This window comes from Erythranthe guttata, chromosome 14 (genome assembly GCF_056151865.1).
Source record: "Erythranthe guttata isolate IM_541 chromosome 14, IM_541, whole genome shotgun sequence".
NCBI lineage: Eukaryota > Viridiplantae > Streptophyta > Magnoliopsida > Lamiales > Phrymaceae > Erythranthe > Erythranthe guttata.
Window position 1 is genome coordinate 9,174,207 of NC_142546.1, and position 22,712 is coordinate 9,196,918.

The window sequence follows — 22,712 nt, forward strand, 5'->3', positions numbered from 1 at the left end:
ATTACAAATTTTCCTTTGGTTTCTTTTGCTACATAACATTTGCAATCAAAAGGAAAGAAATAAGACTTCCTTAAATTTTTATCTTTATGAAGAAAAGGAACTTGCACAGATTACTACTGGAGAGGCTATTTTTTGCTCTAATTTTATTTTTTATTCAATAGAACTTGCAAGAAATTCTAAAGTGCGTACAGTCGAACAAAATTAAACCGATCAGATGCAAAACGCCGCTCAATTGTATGAATATGAAATAAAAAGAAAAATAAAAAATGAAAAAAGAAACAACATTATAATGAAGTGAAACTTGAATCATCTTCACTTTGGATGGGCACATGCAACTTGAATAGCGAGTGTCTTCGCCACGTCAGGGCAAGAATCATTGCCCGCGTCGACTAGAACTTCTCTCTCAAATGGCACCGTGCACGTGTTCTTACCCATGCACATCTGTCCATGACCAAAAAAAAAAATCGGAATTTTGGAAATTGGAATGGAAAAATTGTTCCAAAATCGGGAATTTTCATATTGAAAACGGCGGAATTCGTTTTTTTTTTCAAAATTTTAGTGACATGTAATATCAAATATAAAATACATAATAATATTGATACTATTAGGGTGATATCTTGGAAATCAAAATCGAAATTTTCGAAAGTATTTAAAAAAATTAAAAAAACGGTTAAAAAATCAGAATCTAATACGTATTTCAGTTCCGTTCCACTACTTCTATCCCCCGTTTACTTCTGACTGATCGAGTTTTAAATAATGTAGAACAAACCGTGAAAAATAATATATATGTTACCTTTTCGACAAGTTTACGGGCTTTAGGGGAGTCGCATTTGCCAGGCGAGAAGGCGCCGCAGGCACCCTCGACATCTCCGAAACTGACAAAGTCAACGTTGGCGATGACTTTGTTGTCGGAGCACGAGAGTTGCGCTGACTTGACCGGGTCAACGATGGCGCGAAACACGTTGTCTTTTCTCTCCCACGTCTTAATGTGAGGCGGGTGAAACTCGCTAATCACGCTGCAAATCGTGTCTCGGTTCACAATCACGACTTCGATCTTCTCAGGTACGCCACCTGTCTCCTCGAACACCACCACCAGGTTGCGTTTCGCCTTCAAGAATGATCTTGGGATATGGTACCTAATCCAAACAATTACATGCAACTTCAATACATAGAATTTAAATGAAAACTTCAATACATATATATAAATATTTTGATTAAATTCAAAATTAGTGTAAAGTTTTCATTTTGAGAACTGATGACAATTTTTAAGGCTCATTGGATCCAATAAAACTAGAATGGAGATCGAAAAATTTCAATTTTCTTTGAAGTGAAAAATTAATTCTAAATTTCTAATACAGTTCATAATGTTTTTTTGGTAAAATCGGAAACTTGAAATGAAAAAACATATATGTTGCAAAAATCGGAATTTTTCGGATTGAGATTGGCGAAAATCGGAAAATAATTTTTATTCTACAATTTAAAATACATAATAATATTCATATTATCAATGTAATTTTCGGAAAACAAATTGCAATAGAAAGAATTGTTTTTGGACAACCCGAAAATCAGAATCTCGTATATTTTCCAATTCCCGCCTAGAAAATTTCGAAAGAAAAGAAATTGCAAATTAAAATTTTCAAAATTCGGAATGAAAAACATTTTTCCAAAATCGGAAACTTTTCGATCGAAATTGACAGAATCTCGTATATTTAATTTAAAAAAAAATAGGAATTCTTACTCTTCTTGAGTAGGCTTTCCAAGGGGTGAAAGATAAGAAACCCAATATCTACCAATATTATTGCCATTTATCCATATCATCCCTTTAGCCATGCTTGTCATTCGTATCGCAACGGGGTCGTTTCCTTCCGGTGCATTAAAATACGCCTGTCGAATTAAATTAAGATTTAATGAAACAAAAATCATCATTATTATTATTATTAGACTATATATATATTTCTCATCAATTATTTAACCAAATTATATTCATTACCTTATACCAAGTAACAGCGCTTGGTTTCCCATTTGATGGCACCCATTTCACTTTCTTCGACCCTTCTTCCGTGTACAATTCCGTCTTTTCGCCGTTTACGCCAACCTAGTTCACATTTTTATACATGCACAATTACTTAAAAAATAAATAACACTATATTAATTATGACATCATTAATTTAAATAAGATTATTATTAATTAATTAATTACCTCTTGGCTCCAATGGTTTTTGGTAATGTCAAGATTTCCAGACATTAAACCTTCAAGTGAGATTGCTCTTGGACCGGCAAATCTTCTCTCCATGTAAGCTCCACTATTCTACATTTTTATTTATTTTATTTTGGACATAATTAATTTATTATTGCAAAAATAAAAAATATTTACTTAGGAAAATAAAATATGTAAAAGTTGAAAAATTACCGGAAAACCGACTGTCATTGCCAACAATGAGATGTCGTTAACTCCGGGCTTCAAATTGACTGGCTTTTTGAACACAAGGCTCTTTTCGATGTTACTACCGTGCTCGAAACCTAAATATTTATTTCAACGTCTTCAAATACTTCGATTTTTTTGTAGTAATTTCTAGTGTTATTAAAATGTGTTCATGTGCGATCGTACTATATTTCTTGAAAGATAAAAAAAAAATGGCTATATAGTAGGGGGGCCATTGCCCCCCCATGACACTATGTTGGCTCGCTCTGCTGCAACCACTAAACTAACTCTACTTGAACGAACCATGCGATTTTTTTATTTTTTTTTATATACGTATTTTTAATTCGTGCTAGTTAATTATAATGTATAACATTACCTATGTATTCGCCGTTGACAAATGCCATCAAACCATGGCCAAGACTTGCAATCTGAAGTACCGGAAGAATATCGGCACGCATCGGTAAGTCTTGCTTTTCCATATTAATTCTGACAAACAATTATCGACATTAAAAAAAATTAATAAAAAAATCATTTTTTTTGAAAATTTGAGGAAAAAAAATGAAAATGAAATTGATATTTTTTTTTTTATTTATTTATTTTAAGATATAGATTGGAATAATTAAATTAAATGTAAATATATACCTGGTGCTGTACCAAGCATAATCTGAGGTATCTCTTGTCAACCTATACAATTCCTTAGGAGATTTGCTCTTCACACCCAAATCATTAAATGTAGGAATATTTTCTTTGTACATCTCCCATTTGTGGATCTTCGCTTTCTTCGATGCGACGAAGTTTCTCGAACTATGTTGCGCGACGACCTGCGACGCGACATCGAATATAATTATTAATTAATTAATAAAATAAATAATTATTTATTTATTTTTGTTACACTTACTCTTTGAGTGTTGTAAACAACTGTCTTGCAATCGGGCAAAATGCTGATCGATTTCGGTGGCATGTAGTAGTCGACCCCTCGGAATTGGATGGTTCCAGGTTCCTTCGTGTTGTTGTTTGTTAGAAACGCTACGCATATTTTCGTCCCGGGTTTCTCATATGTTGTGATCTATATATATCAAAATAAAATAAATAGTAAAATTGCTTTTAATGTATGTAATTATTTTAATAGAATTTAATTAATTAATTAATTAATTACCTCTAAATCCTTGCTTATTTTCTGCACGTTTTGGGTGCCCCAAAGTAAAGGCTTTTTGCTCAATCTTAAAGCCCTGTGTAGGTCTCTCAAATGTCCGAATTTAGGTTCCCTCTTCAGACCTAATTTAATTTAATTTAATTGTATTAATTTGTATATATAATTAGGGGAATTTAGTTTAATGAAATTTTAATTTATTGTACCAAATTCATCAAGGGGTGCTTCATCGTAGTAACGAGTTGTGACAAAGGATGAACTTGTTCTACCAAAATTTGTTCCACCATGGTACTGAAACAAAATTATTATTTAGTTATTTATTTAATAATATTTGGAAGATTATATTTTATATATATACATATATATATTCAAACACACACACACACACACACACACACACACACACACACACACACACACACACACACACACACACTCATAGTACCATGTAATAGTTGTTGAGGGTTCCATTTCTTGTAAAGAATCTAGCAACAGAAAATGCTAAATCTTCAGCTGGACGTTGCGACGGAGAATCACCGAATACTCTATACCTGAAATTCGCCATCGATTTTTCATTAATTTTCAATTTTTTTTAAATAAAAAGAAATGCAATAATATTATTATAGGAATAATTAATAACTTACTGAGCAGTCCAATTCTCAGTCCATAGGGAAGGCTTATCAGGGCCATTTGGACCTGGAAAAGTGTCACCACATTGTCTTCCATTGCATGTACTAATCTATAAATAATTAAAATTACAAAAAATAAAAAAATATAAATTATATTTACTAGAAGATTATAATATCAAAATTGAAAAAAAATAATTAAATAAAAAAATAAATACTTACTACTGTCTGAGGAGCATCTTTCTGCTTGCACATCACCCACGGGATGCCGCTGTATAGACCGACGGCCATATCCGCCGCCCACTTCACGTAATGTTTTCCGGCTTCTCTATACGCTGCTTGTACGTTGTTGTACTCGTTTTCGATCTTGGAATTTAATTTAACAAAGATATAAATTTAGGATTTAAATTAATTTAATTAGTAATTTCAATTCGAAAATGATGTATATATATATACCTGTGCCATGATAATGGGGCCTCCTTGATCTGCAAAGAGTTTCTCCTTTTTCATCAAATTAATGACCATTTCTGTGTACTTTTTCATGTGGAACTGCATTTATTTTTATAACTAGAATTAGTTATATATAAATAAATAAAAAAAGATTTTATTTATTTATTTATTAATATTTTGTGGTATTAGATTTATAATTAATTAATTAATTACCATGAAAGGTTCATTGTGAGAACGGAATGTGATGTTATGGACCTCTCTTAGCCAGTATGGGAAACCTCTGCATAAATTGATCATTTAAAAAAAATAAAAAATTATTATCTGAAATTAATGAAAAAAAAAATAAAAAAAAAAATTGACATAAATTAATTTGGTATATATAATTGAAGTATATACCCCATATTCCATTCAGCCTCAATATAGGGTCCAACCCTTAGGGTTACCCACAGACCTTGCTCCCATATCATTTTTATGAATTTCACCAAATCATTGTTTCCTTCAAAATTGTACTGTAACAACCAACAATTTTTGTGTCACAATTTTATCAATTTATAAAATATATTATATATATTTACATATAAATTATGCAATATATTTAATTTACCTGTCCTTGAACAGGCTCATGAATATTCCAAAAAACATATGTTTGGATTAGGTTAAGGCCACCTTCTTTCGCCTTTCGAATTAGTTCAGGCCACATCTATTCACCGGAAAAAAAAATATAAATATATAAAAAAAAATCACGATTTACGATAAAAAAAATTGTAATAATAAAGGGATCGATTTTTATTTTTTTTGAAGTACCTCGGGGGTGCTACGAGGGTAATGAATGGAACCGGAGAAAAGTAATTGTCTGGTTCCGTTAATTATAATAGACCGATTATCGTAAGCCACGACTGGCTGTTTCTTCTTTCCTTTCCCATATGCATTAGCCACAAGTAAAGCGAGCACGGCAAATAACAAGATATTTCTTTTGCTCGCCATCTTTTTTTTTTTTTTTGGGAAAAAAAAAAAAAACACTTGTATTTTTGGCTTATATGATTATGGGTTTATTGTTTTTCTTTTTCTTTTTGTTTTTGCATGCAATTGTATATTGTACGGAACCTCACTCCTCTCGAAATGGAGGACGAGGAACCGACAATCTGCGTTAGGACCATATTCCATGCAAACATCTTTATCTATATATACTAAACAACATGGAGTTTTTCTCGGATTATTTGTGTTTATTTTTTATTTTTTATTTTCTAAATCGATTTTCTTGTTCCTTTGATTATTAGGGTATCTTTTTTTAAGGAAGTTTGTGGTTGAAATTTATTGAATTGATGAGAGAAAAAATTAAGAGGTCGTGCTGGTTTAGTGGGATTAATTAACATTTTCAGAAATGTGAATTTATGACCATATATAATTTCATTTGGATCTTTTATTTTCAGAAAATTATTGTTCTTAATTAAATAAATTAGTTAATAGAGAAAAAAGATTAGTGAAAAAAATTATTGGCAAGGATTAGGTTGGGTTGTTCAAAAGCTTACAACATTTGACATGTCATATTTTGACACCTTAACCATTTATTTTCCAAAAAAAAAAGATATTTATCAACCATCTTATTATAACATATTTTCGAAAAATGCGAAAATATAGCCTAAATGGCTCAATAACATGATGGTTAGTTATGTTACTTACGTTTCACATAGTATACGATATACTCTAAAATCTAAATGGCTCAATCACAATTGAAGAAGTGAAAATGGATTTAGAGTAAGAAAAGCCCACATAAGAAGAAACTCACACGTTAAAAATGAGTGCTGAAGAAGGGATTATTGACGTTAGCACTCTCACAGTAGGAACCGTAGGGAAACAAAATATACATAGTATGGTAAGAATGATTGTGTATTACGAATAATCGAGAGAGAGAGAGAGAGTCGTTATTCCTTGGGGTTGAAGACCGTATTTATAAGTTATACGTGACGTATGGATGGGGTTGTAGATCCTCCATTATGTCTTGCGTCAGATCACACGTTGGAGTGATATCTATCTCACCACGGGTCGAATGTAGGCACATTCATCGTCTATATCTATCTCACCACGGGCACTGGCGGAACATAGAAGGGGCTAGGGGTGTAAACGAGCCGAGCTCGAGCCGAGCTCGCCTCTTTTGGCTGGCTCGAGCTCGAGCTCGAGTTTATTTTGTCGAGCTCGAGCTCGCGAGCTCCTCTTTTTTTGGCTCGAGCTCGAGCTCGTGTCAATTTTGTCGAGCTCGAGCTCGAGCTCGAGCCCATTGTCTTTTTTTTTTTTTTTTTTTTTAAATATTTTTTTAATTATTATTTTATTATTAAAAATTATTTAAAAAAAATAAAAACTAAAAACTAAATTGTAATTATATATATTTTTAATATTTGTATTTATTTCTATAATATTTTACATTATTATACATTATTTAAATAAAAATAACATATAAAAAATAAAAAATAATAATAAAAAAATAATAATAAATCCGGCTCGCGAGCCGGCTCGCGAGCTCATGAACAACTGAAAACCGGCTCGAGCTCGGCTCATCAGAAAGCTCGAGCTCGCGAGCTCGAGCTCGAGCTCGAAAATCTCGAGTTCGAGTTCGAGCTTTTTACGAGCCGGCTCTTCGAGCTCACGAGTCGGCTCGGCTCGTTTACACCCCTAGAAGGGGCTAGGGGGGTTGTTGACCCCCCAGATTATTATTATTTTTTTTAGGTATTTTAGCACTGTATTTTTTGAATATTACTTTTAGCCCCCCTAAAGTTTTTGATATTTATATAAAATATGATATATATATATATATATATATATATATATATATATATATATATATATATATATATATATATATATATATATATATATATATATATATATATATCATATTTTATATAAATATATAAAATAAAATGGTGAAAACTTGTATAATTTGAAATAAAATTTATGAATATTTACATATTTTTGAATTTTGTTATCAATAATTCTAAATTAATATGAGACGATGCCATGAATCCCCAAACTATTAAGTACGATACATTAAATTTTTTTGTCATGCTTAAAGTACGATAAAATTATTATATATATGATATTTTAATTAAAACATATCAATACAAACCTATTTTTGCAGTGTCTTGTGAACTTAAAAAAAAAATTCGGGGCGCTGCCCTGAACCCTAAAATTTTAGCTAGTTCCCCCTACATTTTCATCGTGGTTCCGCCCCTGACCACGGGTTAGTGACAAGCTTTATGAAGTATTAGTGGGCAAGATCAGAGTGGGCCTGAATTACCTTTGGGTTTTGTGTAAGTTTCTTATTATTTGGGTTTTTTTTGGACAATCGAGCCTAGACACGGCCACGGGCCGGTTTTGGGCCCAGAACCGGCCCGAACCGGCCCGTTGACGGGCCAAACCGGCCCGTTGACCGTGTGACCCGGCCCGGAACCGTGAACCGGCCCGTCCTACCCGGGACGGGCCCGGTTCTTAGATTTGGTGAACCGTGAACCGCCGGGCCGGCCCGGCGGTTCACCCGGATTTAAAAAAAAAAAAAAAAAAAATCAAAAAAATTCAAAAAAAAGTGAATAACGGCCGGCTCACCCGGTGAACCGGCCCGAACCGGCCCGGGTGAACCGGCCGTTATTTACTTTTTTTTGAATTTTTTTGAATTTTTTTCCCACCCCAATTTTTCCTATAAATACCCTCACACCCCAATTTTGCTTTTTTTTTTTTTTAATTTTTTTTGCCCCCAAACCCCCCCAATTTTTCCTATAAATACCCTCACACCCCAATTTTTTCTATAATTTACTTATTCATCAAATATTTCAAACTTGTGCTTATAAATTGACTTTTCATTTATTTCCTTTTCCTTTATCTATTTAAAAGTATTTCTTTTAATTTACTTATTCATTAGATATTTCAAAAAAAAAAAAACAAAAAAAAAAAATTCAAAATTTCCGGGCCGACCCGGAACCGGCCCGGATAGGCCCGTGAACCGGCCCGAACCGGCGGGCCGACCCGGCCCGGTGAACCGTGCACGCCACGGGCCGGTTCCGGTTCCGGAAAATGTGAACCGTGAACCGGTCCGAACCGGCCCGGAACCGGCCCGAACCGGCCCGTGGCCGTGTCTAATCGAGCCTGTATATCATATGAAGAAAAGAATGTGATATTTCACAAAAAAACCCATGGCAAGGACACTTAATTAAAAGAAGGACATCCAACTTTTTTGTCTTTCAAATAAATCCAGTTCATTCAAACTTATTTGCAAATAAGGAAAACCCTGTTATATATACCAAAATTACACCCAATTCAACTTCAATTTCATGTTTACACCCCAATTTAACCCAATTTCATCAATTAACCAATTTTAACCATAATTTCAATTTTGACCCGCCACCACCAGACACTGCCGGTCTTTGGCGTTGACTTTTTTTTTTTTTTTTTTTTTTTAAATTTTTTTTCCTTGAATTTTTTTTCCGGCCGGTCAACTGCCGTTGACCGCCGGATCTCCGGCGTTGACTTTTATTTTTTATTTTTTTTTATTTTATAATTTTATTTTTTCTTAAAAAAAATATTTTAATTAATATTACTGTCCTGCTAGATTACTGTCTCCGGCGGTTATTTAACTGTCGGAGACAGTAATTTAACTGTTAATTGACTTCTTTTTTTCTTCAAAAATATTTTAATTAATATTACTGTCTTTGCTGCTAAATTACTGTCTCTCGCAGTTATTTAACTGTCGGAGACAGTAATTTAACTGTTAATTGACTTTTTTATTCTTAAATTATTTTTAATTAATATTACTGTATTCGTTGCTAAATTACTGTCTCCAGCAGTTACTTAACTGTCGGAGACAGTAATTTAACTGTTAATTGACTTTTTTATGCTTAATTTTTTTTAATTAATATTACTGTGTTCGTTGCTAAATTACTATCTCCAGCAGTTATTTAACTATCAGAGACACTAATTTAACTGTTAATTGAGTTTTTTTTTTTCTTAAAAAAAATTATTTTAATTATTATTACTGCCTTGGCTGTTAAAGCCATGGGTTGGAGTATAATCACAATCACGCAGGCGTAAATACGTATATAGATGTATATGTATTATATATATATATATATCATATGTATAGATACTTGTACAAGATTAAACAACAATCAAACATATATTTAATTTATCACACACGAAGTTCTAATCCACATAATTCCAGTCAAGTATATAATCGAAAACACATAACAATAATCAAGAACTTTTAGATAATCTAAATAGCACATAAGTTCTATAAACAATTCATCATCGTTCCTTATATTATAATCATACTCTAACTTATACCCGGTCACTAATTCCTTCAAGAGTTATTCTATAAGATAAATACTCTAAATAATTTGCTCTAAGTTCAGTTATGCTATTAAAGTTATGCATCATGAGTTTTAAACATGCTCATAATTAATTCCATCAATTCAAAGAAATTCATTTTAGAAAATAGGGCAGTTTTAATACTTTAGTTTTGAAAATTTATTTCTCTTTACTCATGAATCCAAAAATTCTGAAACTTTAAAATCATACTCTCGTTAGAGTTAAAAATATCCCTTTAAAACAGTTTTCTAAAATACCTATCCAAGTAAGAGAAATACTTAAAACCGTACAGCTCTGTTGTCGAAATTCCAGAAACAGGGCAGTGACTTCAAAATACCAAATAAAATTATTTTCTTTTCAAAACACTGTGAAATTTTGAAAGAGATTACATCTATAAGTCCAATATCTAATCCAAGTGGAATCACTATGATCGGAGTAATACAAGATCAGATTTAACATGCATTTCTTTCATGACACATAATCTGTGCAGTTTCGGAAAATAAATCACAACTTAATCATTTTTAATCCAAATAAGACACACTTTATATCAAATTCAAGATAACAGAGTGATCTATACTCTCTAGTAATTTCACATTTGTATAAAAATAAATCGTCTACGAAATATGGCTTAAACTCCGTGACTATGAATCTGTAAATTTCAATCTAAGCATCTAGTTCAAGATTCTAAACTCAATCATCCTATAGTCATAAAACCCAAACTTAAACACATAAGATTAACATAAAAACATTGGTTAACTTAACATGCAATTCAATTTCAGTAAAGACCAAGGGGTCCTTACCCATTTGAAGAAAATCAAGGATAAGAGAAGGAGAAATCGAAGGATTCATGGAGGTCTTCGAGTTTTGGCCATGGATGATCTTGGGGTGCTTTGGGCTGAGTTTGAAGGCTGTAGGAGGGCTGTTTTTTTGGAGTTTATTGATGAGAGAAACCTTTTATGAGTATATGCTGAATTATTGAGGGGAAAGAAGAAGGAGAAGAGCTTGCTTCTTTGTGAAGAACAAGAGAAGCCTTTGGGATTATTTGAAGGAGGGGGTTGTCGTGGATTAGAGAGAGGAGAGAGGGGAGAGGAATTTTGGCTGATGTTTTGGTGTAGAGAATTGTGAAGAAGAGGTGGGTATTTATAGAGTCTTGGATGCTTGCTATCTTAATGACTAAGTAGGAAGAGGGGTCTTTTTGCAATTAGGAGAAACTTGAAATAATCTAGAGGGACTTCTAAGCAATTTCATTTAAGTTATCTTAAAATAAAATGCTAAATAAAAAGCCAAGTGGAAATGCACATGGAATAGGGGTATGCATGCAACACATACAATCCTAGCCAATTTAAAGAGGGTAAATTACTATCAATTAAGCATATAAACTTTCTAGTGTGAGAAAATAAATTCTTATGTTACTAAAACTAAATTCACGTAAATCACATAATTTCACGTGTTCAATTATATTAAACACATGAAATACACTTTAGTTGCGCAATTAGAGAATAAGATCAAAAATATTCATGTAGACATATAATGCACATTAGTTCACATAATTTCACATAAATAGCAAATAAAGCAAATTGAAAAGCAACTAATTAAATTTGCACATACAACACATATGCATGCAAAGGAGACGAGAGGAAAATACGGAAACCTGGTATCGGAAACGCGGGGTGTTACAATTTTTAACTGTCTTAGACAATAATATTAATAATATTAGTGTTCGGGAAAATAATATTCATAATATTATTGTTCCCAAACAGTAATATTAGTGTCTGAAACAGTACTTTAGTAGCCAAGACAGTAATATTAATTAAAATATTTTTTCTAAGAAAAAAAAAATTCAAAAAAAAAAGTCAACGGCGGAAACTGGCCGGAAAAAAATTTCAGGAAAAAAAAAGTTTTCAGAAAAAAAAAAAGAAAAAAAAAATCAACGCCGAAGACCGGCGGTCTCCAGCGGTCAATGCTGGAATCTGGCCGGAAAAAAAAAATTCAAAAACATTTATTTTCTGAAAGAAAAAAAAATGGGGGTTAATTTGATATATTTTTTTTAAATTCGGGGTCAATGTGTAATATTAAGTAAATTAGAGCATAATGGATGAAATTAATAAAAATTATATTATGGAGGGTATTTGAAACTAAAGACATTGGATGAGTTTAATTGAGAGGGTGTCTTTTTTTTTTGATCAAAATGCATTTAAAGTACCATGTGATATGGACCTTTTTGCCGTTCGTACTTAATGTTTATATAATTTTGGTCAATTATTCAAACTTCACAAGCAAGTATAAAAATTTAGGTAAATTTTCCCAAAACAATAATTTTTTTAAAAGAAACAAAAAATAAAAATAAAAACTGTGCCGTGATTCGTTATTTTGTGTTGGCAAAATGTGAAGTGTGTTACTCCATAGCTGGCTCATAGCTGTCTCTCTCTCTCTCTTGTTATTTTAAATTTCTCACTCATAGAAACTCTCTCTCTCTCTCTAAATCACCACTTGCCGTGGCTGCTGCATACACTTCTCTCTCTAGCAGGTACGTGCCTCTGTCTCTATTGATACCTCGTGAACTGTCACTGTGTGTGGAATCTGACGGAACAATGAATGCGGCTGTTGGAGTTAGGTGTAGTGTGGTGGTTAATCGCACCCTGTTTAGGGTTTTTATTATTCAAAATTAGGTATTTTTGATTCCGTTCCTTTTAAGATACCTTTTCCTTTCTTCCTCCAACTAATCTCTTCTGCAGTTGAGCTTTCGTATTTGCTACTAACTACTAAACCAGAGGTGCGGAGAGAGAATTATCTAGAGAGAGAGAGAGTTGCGAATTGACACTAATTAAACCCGAGGTAAATTCAGTTCGCCGGCGGCGAGATGAGCGCCTCCAGATTTATAAAGTGCGTTACTGTTGGCGACGGAGCTGTGGGTAAAACTTGCTTGCTCATTTCCTACACCAGCAACACCTTTCCCACTGTAATTTCTCTTTCCCCCTTTTTTCAATTTTTTTTTTAATTTTATTTGCTGAGTTATTTTAATTTGGGGAATTCACGAATGATGTTTTAATTGGGTATGTTAATGGTGGTCCGACTATGCCTAATGTACTTCTAGGGTTTGTTTGTGTGGAAGAAATCAATTTTGCTTATACTTTTTTCGAGACTAAGCTACTGAATTTATTCCCTTTCCTTGTGTTCTGCTTGTGTTTCTGGATATATTTTTGTTAATCAGGGGAACTTAAATTAAACTCAACGGAGTTATTGGAATACGATTTTAGACGGACTTTGTATCTGTGCTACAAGCTGTATCTAGCTTCGCCTTTTTCTTGATAATGTGCTCGAATTCAAATTTTGAACATTTAACTCGCTGAGGGTTCTTTAACTTACCCCTTTGGTTAAAGCTTATTTGATCATGGTGTTGGATGGTGGCAAAGTTTTGGGTAGAACATACTCTTGATTAATAGACCCGTAAAATTTCTGCGTCTGCGTCGTGTAATTAGATGTTGTCATTGTATTTTATTGCCATATAATAAGATTGTTCTACTCTGCCGAACTTAACATTTCATCTTTGATTACTCGTCATGTAATATAAACAGGATTACGTCCCCACAGTATTTGACAATTTTAGCGCCAATGTCGTAGTTGATGGAAGCACTGTGAATCTAGGATTATGGGATACTGCAGGTAAACTATTTCCGTGAAATTTATAAATCGCTATCTTTCAACCGATCATATGTAAACTGGGAATCATTGTTCATTGTGCAGGCCAAGAGGATTACAATAGATTGAGACCGTTGAGCTACCGTGGGGCTGACGTCTTTATACTTTCATTCTCTCTTATTAGCAAGGCTAGTTACGAGAATGTGTCCAAGAAGGTTACCTCTTCATACTTATCTGATTTCTTTTGATAAAAAATGATCTGTAAAGTGGAAGAAACATAATGAAGCACGAATGATTTGGTTTAATTTTTCTGTTAGTAGATCAATGAATAGTATGCTTCAGCTCCAAATAAGTATTTTCGTAGTTTTTATTTTTCCTTTTCATTCCATTTTCAGTGGATTCCTGAGCTAAGGCATTATGCTCCGGGAGTTCCGGTAATTCTTGTGGGAACGAAGCTTGGTGAGGATCTCTTTTTTTCTCACTTTCTATTCTAATTCAATAATACTTATTTCCTACAATTTGCTTTTATTTGATTCTGATACTTTGGCAAAGCAATTTATTTAAATTTGTATGACATTACTGCTTAGTTTCCTTTAAGTAAATTGATATGGTAGTGATTAAAATCACTCAAGTTGAGTAATATATCTTGTTTCCTTTCAGATCTTCGAGAGGATAAACAGTTCTTCGTAGACCACCCCGGAGCCGTACCCATTACGAATGCCCAGGTATATTCCAATATTTCAATTTTTTTATTTTTTATTTTTAATTTTCTTATTGTTGATTCTCCCTCGTAGGCAATGTGACTTAATATTTAGACTAATCAATCCTCTTTTCCATGTTTTTTTAATGACTTATTTACCCTCTTAATGTATATTTCATTTTCCATCCCCTTTTAAAGGGAGAGGACCTGAAGAAGTTGATTGGAGCATCTGCTTATATTGAATGTAGTGCCAAAACTCAACAGGTTAGAAGAATCATACTTTGAAACACCGAATTAGAATTTACGTTTCGATTGCAAAACTTGGCGTTTCTTGAATTAATGACATATCTTCATTTTCTTCTTCCAAATATCACAGCATATCAAGGCTGTGTTCGATGCTGCAATTAAGGTTGTTCTACAGCCACCGAAGCAAAGGAGGAAAAAGAAGAGAAAAGGTCAAAACGCCTGCAGTATACTGTAAGAAAATCGAAAATCCCATTTAGAGGAGAGAATCTTTTCGACTCTTATGTTATTATCATGTAACTTCCGATTCTAGTTCTACCCTTTGAGGAAGCAATAACCTAAGCAGCTACATTCTTGACTCACTGTACTAGGAAGAATCGTATTTCTTGAAGCATCAAACAGTTGGTTGGCTATATTTGTATGTTGTTGATTCAGATGTGTGGTAATATATACGAAAAGTTTCCGTCATTAGGTGCAGATCGAACGATTCGCGATTCATAACGACCAACTACATGTAAACAATCTCACTTTCTACAACTGAAACCAAAATCGAAATCCATATGAAGCACAACCCATTACAAAAAAACAGAATTAAAAAAAAAAAAAAAAAAAAAAAGAAGCATCAACTTCCTAAGATCACATGACAGCACAAGCGGTAGGATTATCATCGCTGAAAGCAGTGGTGTACCTCACCTCGGTGGAGCTCGCACGGGCCAGCTGCGAAAGCTGAGGATCCTCCGCGCTTCGTACATAACCAGCTGGGGCTTTTTTATCGTACACACCGGGTGCATAGGGATGATCGACAACATCGTACGGCACGTAGGGCCAAAGCTCAGCCTTCTTTCCAGTGCGGTGCGCCACACGCGCCACCACCTTCTCCGGGACCACGTAGCCGATGACGGTCAGCTTGTTCTGCTTAGGTGACACCTCAACTGACGTCACCCCTTTCATCCCTTCCACTGATTTTCTCACCCTTCTCTCACATCCTTCGCAGTCTATTTTTATCTTTATCTCCACTATCTGTTTACCAATTATTTTCAACAAAAAAAATAAACATTTAATGAGAAAATATATCATCGCTGTAATAATTACACACACAGGTGTGTGTTTTTTAGTAAATAAAAAAGAAACCTGAAGCTGTTTGCGTTTCTTGAGCTTTTTGGAATGGCCACATGAGCAATCAAATACGTTCGACAGATTATCCAAAACCCCCATTTCCTTTATGCCACGTCACTACTCTCTCTCTCTCTCTCTCTCTCTCTCTCTCTCTCTCTCTCTGCCTCTCTCTCACTATCGCCAAACGTTTGACAGCTTAACTATGGACTCCCCCCCCCCCCCTAACTAATTGTTCTGCTTCTAATTAGTTTTCTTGTAGTAGTATTTTTGGATGATGATCATTTTCCTTAATCGGTGTATGCCACGTGGCGTTCTGCAATTTGACGTGGTGCATTTGGATATCCCTGCACCGACCCGGTGCAACGGATATATACGGATGGAGATATATTCGTATAGTTCGGCGGTGACGAAGGTACGAGAGAGTTGCTATAGTACATTTATGATTTATCAGTAGACAAAATAATTTTCACCCTAAAAAAGGAAGAAATGAAATAATGTAAAATAATTAACTAATGGATAGTGGCCCAAAATATTAAAAAATATGTCTTAGTAAAATCGACAATTGGGCTTATCTCTTGAAATGCAAACAACTGCCTCCGGCCCATGTATCTGGGGCCTGAATTTAAGGCCCCCGTTTGGGACCCACAAATGAGAATGATTACAGAAAACCTCTAAAAACGAAGAGAGTCTGCTCACCTCATCGCAACAGCCGATGTCACTTACAGTTCCTATACAGATGGGCGGAAGAGGTATATTTCGATTTCATCAAAATATGTGACACCATGCGACAAACATACAATTCCAAAAAGGCCCAAACAAGACTATACTCAACCCAGGTTCGGTTCTGAGGGAAGACGACCAAGGCGGTCGTCTAGGGCCCTGATTTTTTACGAAGGGATTATTTGAGAAAACCCCCTCATATACATTTTATCATTAGACTAGATCCATTTTTTTTACTCCTTTTTTAGATAAATCCAATTGTATTTTATTAAACAAATTATATTATTAATAACCTATTTTACACTTTCTCAATTTCTTTAACCTAACCACGTTTCTCATAAAGCCGTGCCTCTCGTTTCTCTTCTCTCTCCCTTCTCTGATCTCTCCACAACCCACGCTCGCACCTCGCCGCCCCACCATCTCTAGCCTCCTCCTCCTCCTCGACGAGATCTTCCACTGGCCCTCCCTCTCTTTTCCCTCCAACACCGGCACCGCAAATTGTCTCTATGAATCTCCTTCTCTTTCTCAATAACTACCCATAATCTCTCTTCGATTCTCTCTTCCATCTCTTTCCTATGCAATGTTTCTCCCATCACGGCGGCGGAAGTTGGGGCAATTTCCAGCCCCTGAAATTCTCTATTTCAATACAGTATTTTTTGCTGGGAGCACATCATCAACTTTCAAGCTTAAAATTTAATTGTATTCGCAACAGCTGTAGAATCCATATAGAATTTAAGAAGTTTGGAGATGAAATCAAGAGTTTTTGTATAAAAGCAATTCATATTTTTTTACTGGAAGGTGGTGGTGATTTAGTAGCAGGAACCAATTAAACACATATTTGGCCCCTCTCTTGTTAAGACAAGATGACTTTTTTTATATAATTATTTTTTGGTGCGGTGATGAATGGCAATTAGAATTTGTGTCTGAATTAGATTATGATGTGACAGGAGTAAAGAAAGATGGACCATTACGTTAATATTTTTCTAATTGTTTTGTAGTGGATTATATTAATATTTTGGTGGATTTTAATATTTTTTTGTAATGGGTTTGGATGAGATTGTAATAGATTTAAAATTCTTCCTTTGTAAACTGATTTTTTGTTTTGAATGAATTAAATTTACACGTTGTTGTCTTCTTTTTTTTCGGTTCAGGTTCTTGCACAAGTGGAGTGATGGTAACAAGTGGGACGAGGTTGGGTTATGCTCGGGTGACTCTACTATTGTCTGTAAAGACAAAATGGGATTTTCGTAGTGGATTTAGGCAAGTTTTTAGTGGATTTTCTCTTTGTAAAGGAGATCTTATGTAGTTGATTTCTATATTTTTGTAGTGGTTTTTGATGAACTTGTAGTGGATTTCAGACAAAATATACTTGATACAATAGAAAAGGGGATGGCGATGCGCTTATAGTAAATAGTGGTTTTCGAATTTTTCAAGCGACATTAAATAGTGGATTACGTTAGAGAGATAGAGGTTGCAGTGAATAGTGGATTTCAAACAGTGAATAGTGGATTTCGAATAGTGGATTTTAAATTCAGGCAGTGAAACAGTGAATAGTGAATTTCGAATAGTGGATTTTAAATTCAGGCTGTGAATAGTGAATTACTGAATAGTGAATTACTGAATAGTGGATTACCTTAATTTTACAGTGGATTACGATAGTCTTTCAGTGGATTTTATGTTAATTTTTTTTTTTGATAGTAAATGTTCATAAATTTTGATGTGTAGCGGATTTTATTTTTTAGTAAACCTGGTGGAAAAAAAATAATTTTCACTAAATTTCAAAATATTTATAGTGAAATTCGATGTGTAGAGGATTTCAATTTGATAAACTGAAAAATAAAATAAATAAAAAATATTAATTAAAAGAATATACTAGAAAAAAAATATTTTAAAAAAATATTTCATAAAAAATATTTCAAAAAATATATTTAAAAAAAATATTTAAAAAAAATAATACTTAAAAATAATATTTAAAAAAAATGAAAAATTAAAAATAATAAACAAATTAAAAAAATTGAAAAAATTAAAATTTATAAATAAATAAATAACTATTTTTTAAGTAGAAATGAAAAAAAAACAATTTTTTTGAATGGAAATCGAGAAAAGAGAAAAAAAATAAAAAAAAAATATATATATATATAAAAATTAGGGTTTATTAGGGATAACCCCTTGTTCATATTTTCTAATGAGGTAGATCCAATTAATTTTTCCCTTTTTGATATACACCCAAATATGCCAACTTGACACAATATATTATTTAATTTCCTTTTAATACCCCTGCTTTATTTTTGAACGGCATTTATTTCCTTAACTACGTGATATGAGATTGCTGATACGTTGCCTAAAATCACGGAATAAAATTACGTGAGTATATTGGCGGTTTCGTTGGGCCAAATTACGTGAGTTTGCCAGAGATTTGCTGCCCAAGTATTTCAAGCACAACAATTTCTCCAGTTTCGTTCGGCAACTGAATACTTACGTGAGCTTTTGCTAATCGAATCCTTCGATCTGTAACGAGGAATTTTGGTTTTTTTTTTTTCGGTTATTGATTGAGTTGCTTATCTGATGATTTTTTAGGGATTTAGGAAGGTTATGCCTGATCCACTACAAGAAAAATGATTTTCAACAACTTGAGTTTTACAACGTGCAGTAAAAGCATGTTGTTGTATCACATATTTTACAAGATGCTTGAAACGTATGTTGTTGTTAGTATCAAAATATTATATATCACAACATGCATCTTTTGCATGTTGTTAACATCACATACTACAAGATGCGTTAGTATCTTGTGAATGTTAAATGTTTTAATTTATATACTACGACATTCGTAAGAATATTGTAGAATACATTAATTATGACAACATACTTAATTATGTTGTCAAATAAATTAAATATAACAATGTACATAGGCATGTTATCAAATATTGGAATTACATGTTCTAGGAAAAATGATAATTTAATAGAATAAAATAAGTACAATTTTAAGGCAATTTCCATTCCAATAGAAGAGGGAGATTTGCCGCCCGTAAAATTTGGTTGAAGTATGATTTTATTTTTTTTTATAATAATTTATAAAAATAAAATTTCTTGTCTTTCGTTTCTCCTTCTTTCAGCAAACACTCGTCTTCTCTCCATTGCTCTCGCTCTCGTTCCGCCGGGCAGATCGTCTTATCGCTTAAAGTAAGGTTTCTCTTCCTCGCGCTTCAACTCTCTTTTTATTTTTTACTGTCTTTTTTCCCTATTTTCTCTATCCCCTTCTTGAATTGACTGTTAAGATGTTTCCTCAAATGCCCTAATTTGAGATTTGTTCTCAAAATTAAATTAAAAAGTTATACAATTTTGCGTTTTGAAATTTATTTATGGTTCTTAGTCATATATAATCTTGTTTATTTGTACCCTTTAACCGCAGAGTACCAAACTTCACTCGTTTCTATGGCATTTAAAAGTGCTTCATGTGGCCGAGGACAAGGGGCCTTTAGATATTTTTGTTTTTCTCCAATTTATTTATGAATGTGTTTTGTTTTGCTGGTTCGATTTTTAGTGCAGGTTTGGGGTAATACTTTTGAAGTTACTTAACCCCGAAATTTGGTTTACATGTTCCAGTGCTTCTAACTTTTGTTTCTATTGTTAAGGTGAATACTATAGTTTTTTATGCTGTGTTTATAATTTTATTTCTTTATGTTCTTAATTTCATTTACATTGTATGTATTCTGTTAATTATTATTCCCTTGTTTTGATTGAAGGTTTCATTGTTTTCTTGTCTTGTTTCACAAAGCAGCTTATAGCTTGAGTGTTTAGAGCTTATGAATTTTACCTAGGTGGGTAGTACCTTGTACAGATTATAAGTGAATGTGTTTTTTGTAGGTGATGGAAATGGAGTCACTAGGTTCTTCAGCTTCAATTATTTCCATGTCTTAACGTCTTCCCTATGAGCATATATTCACTAGTTGGGTAAGCACTTAGATTCAATGCATAATTTTTACTTTGTATGCTTAATAAGTTGAAGTTTTGTGACTATGCATTTGATAAGTTTCTCAAGGAGCACCAGTAAACCAATGCTATGTCGTGTACGCTTTTGAGCTCTAATTCTGTTACGAATTAATTGAAGTATCACTTGTGAGTTTGTGGGTTTTTACGGCACCAACATATTTTGCACCCGACACAAGAACTACATTTTTTACTGGCGACTAAAAATATGCTAACACTTGTATCTTAATTAATGTTGAGCAGTGCAGTCAATTTGGTTTATATTTTGGGAACATGTAAATTGATTTGATGTATTGTTATGCTACTGATATAGCTGATATTTATGTTTATTAACAGTATGGCTTGTATTTCATTCTCTTTTGCGATAGACTTGAGTGAAGATCTAATAATTCTACAAGATATTGTATTTTCGATTACGGTAAAACACTTTGCATCTTTTATTTTCCTTGAAAATACCTTCTTGAAATATATAAATACACTTTTAATTATATTAATCGGTGTATTAGTATTCAAAGAAAGGGTGATTTCGATAAACTTACATGTTATTGTATTTTTATGTTGGTTCATTTTTGTCCTGGTGTTGATAGTTAAAGTATGTTTATTGATGCAGAAAAATTTTCATGCATGGAGGGGAGAGGATACCGCAAGTTTGACGGTAATGAATTAGTTTAGCCTTATATTTCGTACTACGTTTTGGGCAATTCGGTTTTGACTTGATTAAAATGTGGATGATTTTGTGACTGTATAAAGTCTTGTAATTTTTTTTTTTGATAATCAATACGTATTCTATTTATTTCTTAGAACGTTTCTCAAAATAGTTGAACGTCTATTACTGTGTATTTTGAAGGAGTTTGTGCATTGTTGACTATGCAAGTATAAAATTGTTGGATAGTTTTTTGTTTAAAGGATTTTTGTGTATATTGGATTGAAATTTATTGGAAATCAGACCTCTTTGTACATGATTATGATTATATTTTTTTTTATGACAATAAATCATTCAACAATGTGCAAACAAATGTTGTCGAAACTCTACCACAAGATGCCACAGTGCCTTGTTATAAGGTCTGTTACAACATACTTATACATCTTGTGATTAGCTTATCACAACATAACGCGCAGGTTGTTATAATACGAACCACAACACGCGGCACAACTTGTTAAATTCCTTATGCTTTAACAACATGTTGGTCTACAACATTCACGCGCGTGTTGTCTATATAGTTTAACAACACGTATCGCGTGTTGTCAAAAGACCCTTTTCTTGTAGTGATCGGTGGGAGTTCTCCAATGAATGCTTTCGAAAAGACGAGAAAAGGCTGTTGTGCGAAATCCAGCGTCGGAAAATTGCTACGCCGCCGCCGACCGCGGCAGCGACGCTGTCTGCGGCGGTGTCTGAGCACCTCACTCCAGCTGCACCACAACAACGATCGCACCGGGCTTAGCTGTAAACAATACATGGCTGAAAACGGCGTGAAACCGTTGGATCTACTACCGATGACGAGATTCTGCGAAGAAATCCAAACCGCCGTCAACGCCGCGGCAGCGCACGGTGGCGAAGGAAATAGGCGCCAGATTGTTCGGGGATGATAGCGACGAGGACATAAACTCAATGAATTCAAATGATTCCGAAGGTTGTTATTTTCCAAAACACCCTAAGATTTGATATGTTTAATTAATGTCGTGTTTACGATGTAATGGTTCGGTAACTTCGGTTAAGTGTTAAACCGTTGTAATACAGTAGTATACTATTATGAATATTGTATGATACTACCATTATCATTTTATTATACTATTATGAGATTATTAATGTACTAGAGTTTTTTAACTCGACATATTGGTTTGATTGTGTTATGATGTGTTTTAATTATTTTATCAAAACCCTAGATTGAAATTATGAGATTATTAATGTACTATTTTATTGGTTATGTTGGAATTACTTTACATACGTTGGTTTTGTTGTCAATGTTCTTGTCATTTCAGTGGTATATTGTTTGTAACACAATTTCATAGCACTACTATAACCGTAATATACTATCATAGCAGATTAATGTACTATATGAAATTATTAATATACTATGTGGTTGAATAATACGGGATCCATAGTCGATTAACGAGATCCGTAGTCGAATTAGATTAATGACATAGTCTATTACATGATATGAGATAGTCTAACAACATTAAAACACAAATCCGCCGCCATCACTTATCAGATCTAGGATTTTGTTGATTCTTCGGCCCAATAGTCAAATAACTAAACCCATAGTCGAATTAGATATATGGGATAGTCTTTAAATGATATGAGATAGT

General features: G+C 33.4%; 3 protein-coding genes across 7 annotated transcripts; 1 reads left to right on the plus strand and 2 right to left on the minus strand.

The window, feature by feature from the left end:
* Nucleotides 1–128: 128 nt before the first annotated feature.
* On the minus strand, nucleotides 129–5,803 carry LOC105954634 (beta-galactosidase 13). 2 transcript variants are annotated; one of them, XM_088813525.1, is made up of 19 exons: nucleotides 5,453–5,803; nucleotides 5,315–5,348; nucleotides 5,045–5,157; nucleotides 4,862–4,928; nucleotides 4,655–4,747; nucleotides 4,421–4,564; nucleotides 4,217–4,311; nucleotides 4,018–4,123; nucleotides 3,779–3,863; nucleotides 3,579–3,697; nucleotides 3,321–3,488; nucleotides 3,065–3,243; nucleotides 2,799–2,908; nucleotides 2,411–2,520; nucleotides 2,201–2,308; nucleotides 1,991–2,095; nucleotides 1,739–1,884; nucleotides 794–1,136; nucleotides 129–441 (listed from the first exon to the last, which is right to left on the minus strand). In XM_088813525.1, the coding sequence occupies exons 3-19, from the start codon at nucleotides 5,113–5,115 to the stop codon at nucleotides 313–315; spliced, it is 2,178 nt and encodes a 725-aa protein (XP_088669651.1). In that variant the 5' UTR covers nucleotides 5,116–5,157; nucleotides 5,315–5,348; nucleotides 5,453–5,803; the 3' UTR covers nucleotides 129–312. The 2 variants fall into 2 exon arrangements, with proteins under 2 accessions (XP_088669651.1, XP_012833753.2); XM_012978299.2 differs by having other exon boundaries at nucleotides 5,253–5,348.
* A 6,594-nt stretch (nucleotides 5,804–12,397) lies between these two features.
* LOC105954635 (rac-like GTP-binding protein 5) lies at nucleotides 12,398–14,995 on the plus strand. Of its 4 annotated transcripts, none has more exons than XM_012978301.2 (8): nucleotides 12,398–12,527; nucleotides 12,736–12,959; nucleotides 13,576–13,663; nucleotides 13,745–13,854; nucleotides 14,035–14,098; nucleotides 14,300–14,364; nucleotides 14,538–14,603; nucleotides 14,716–14,995. In XM_012978301.2, exons 2-8 carry the CDS (start codon nucleotides 12,861–12,863, stop codon nucleotides 14,818–14,820), a joined length of 597 nt encoding a protein of 198 aa, XP_012833755.1. In that variant the 5' UTR covers nucleotides 12,398–12,527; nucleotides 12,736–12,860; the 3' UTR covers nucleotides 14,821–14,995. The 4 variants fall into 4 exon arrangements, with proteins under 4 accessions (XP_012833755.1, XP_088669236.1, XP_088669237.1 ...); XM_088813111.1 differs by having other exon boundaries at nucleotides 12,454–12,614; XM_012978300.2 differs by lacking the exon at nucleotides 12,398–12,527 and adding an exon at nucleotides 12,537–12,669.
* On the minus strand, nucleotides 14,991–15,843 carry LOC105954636 (heavy metal-associated isoprenylated plant protein 26). Its single transcript, XM_012978302.2, has 2 exons — nucleotides 15,714–15,843; nucleotides 14,991–15,602 (listed from the first exon to the last, which is right to left on the minus strand). Exons 1-2 carry the CDS (start codon nucleotides 15,795–15,797, stop codon nucleotides 15,219–15,221), a joined length of 468 nt encoding a protein of 155 aa, XP_012833756.2. The 5' UTR covers nucleotides 15,798–15,843; the 3' UTR covers nucleotides 14,991–15,218.
* Nucleotides 15,844–22,712: the final 6,869 nt, after the last annotated feature.

What these genes read in the sequence shown, in the direction of transcription:
- LOC105954635 (XM_088813110.1), top strand. Translation starts at nt 12,861, where the DNA reads ATGAGCGCCTCCAGATTTATAAAGTGCGTTACTGTTGGCGACGGAGCT. An exon ending in CCAGCAACACCTTTCCCACT is followed by an intron (nt 12,960 to 13,575) that starts GTAATTTCTCTT and finishes TAATATAAACAG; the next exon opens with GATTACGTCCCCACAGTATT. An exon ending in AGGATTATGGGATACTGCAG is followed by an intron (nt 13,664 to 13,744) that starts GTAAACTATTTC and finishes TTCATTGTGCAG; the next exon opens with GCCAAGAGGATTACAATAGA.
- LOC105954636 (XM_012978302.2), bottom strand. Translation starts at nt 15,797, where the DNA reads ATGGGGGTTTTGGATAATCTGTCGAACGTATTTGATTGCTCATGTGGC. An exon ending in AGAAACGCAAACAGCTTCAG is followed by an intron (nt 15,603 to 15,713) that starts GTTTCTTTTTTA and finishes ATTGGTAAACAG; the next exon opens with ATAGTGGAGATAAAGATAAA.
- LOC105954634 (XM_012978299.2), bottom strand. Translation starts at nt 5,632, where the DNA reads ATGGCGAGCAAAAGAAATATCTTGTTATTTGCCGTGCTCGCTTTACTT. An exon ending in TATGCTTGGTACAGCACCAG is followed by an intron (nt 2,909 to 3,064) that starts GTATATATTTAC and finishes ATTGTTTGTCAG; the next exon opens with AATTAATATGGAAAAGCAAG. An exon ending in AAAACCATTGGAGCCAAGAG is followed by an intron (nt 2,096 to 2,200) that starts GTAATTAATTAA and finishes AATGTGAACTAG; the next exon opens with GTTGGCGTAAACGGCGAAAA.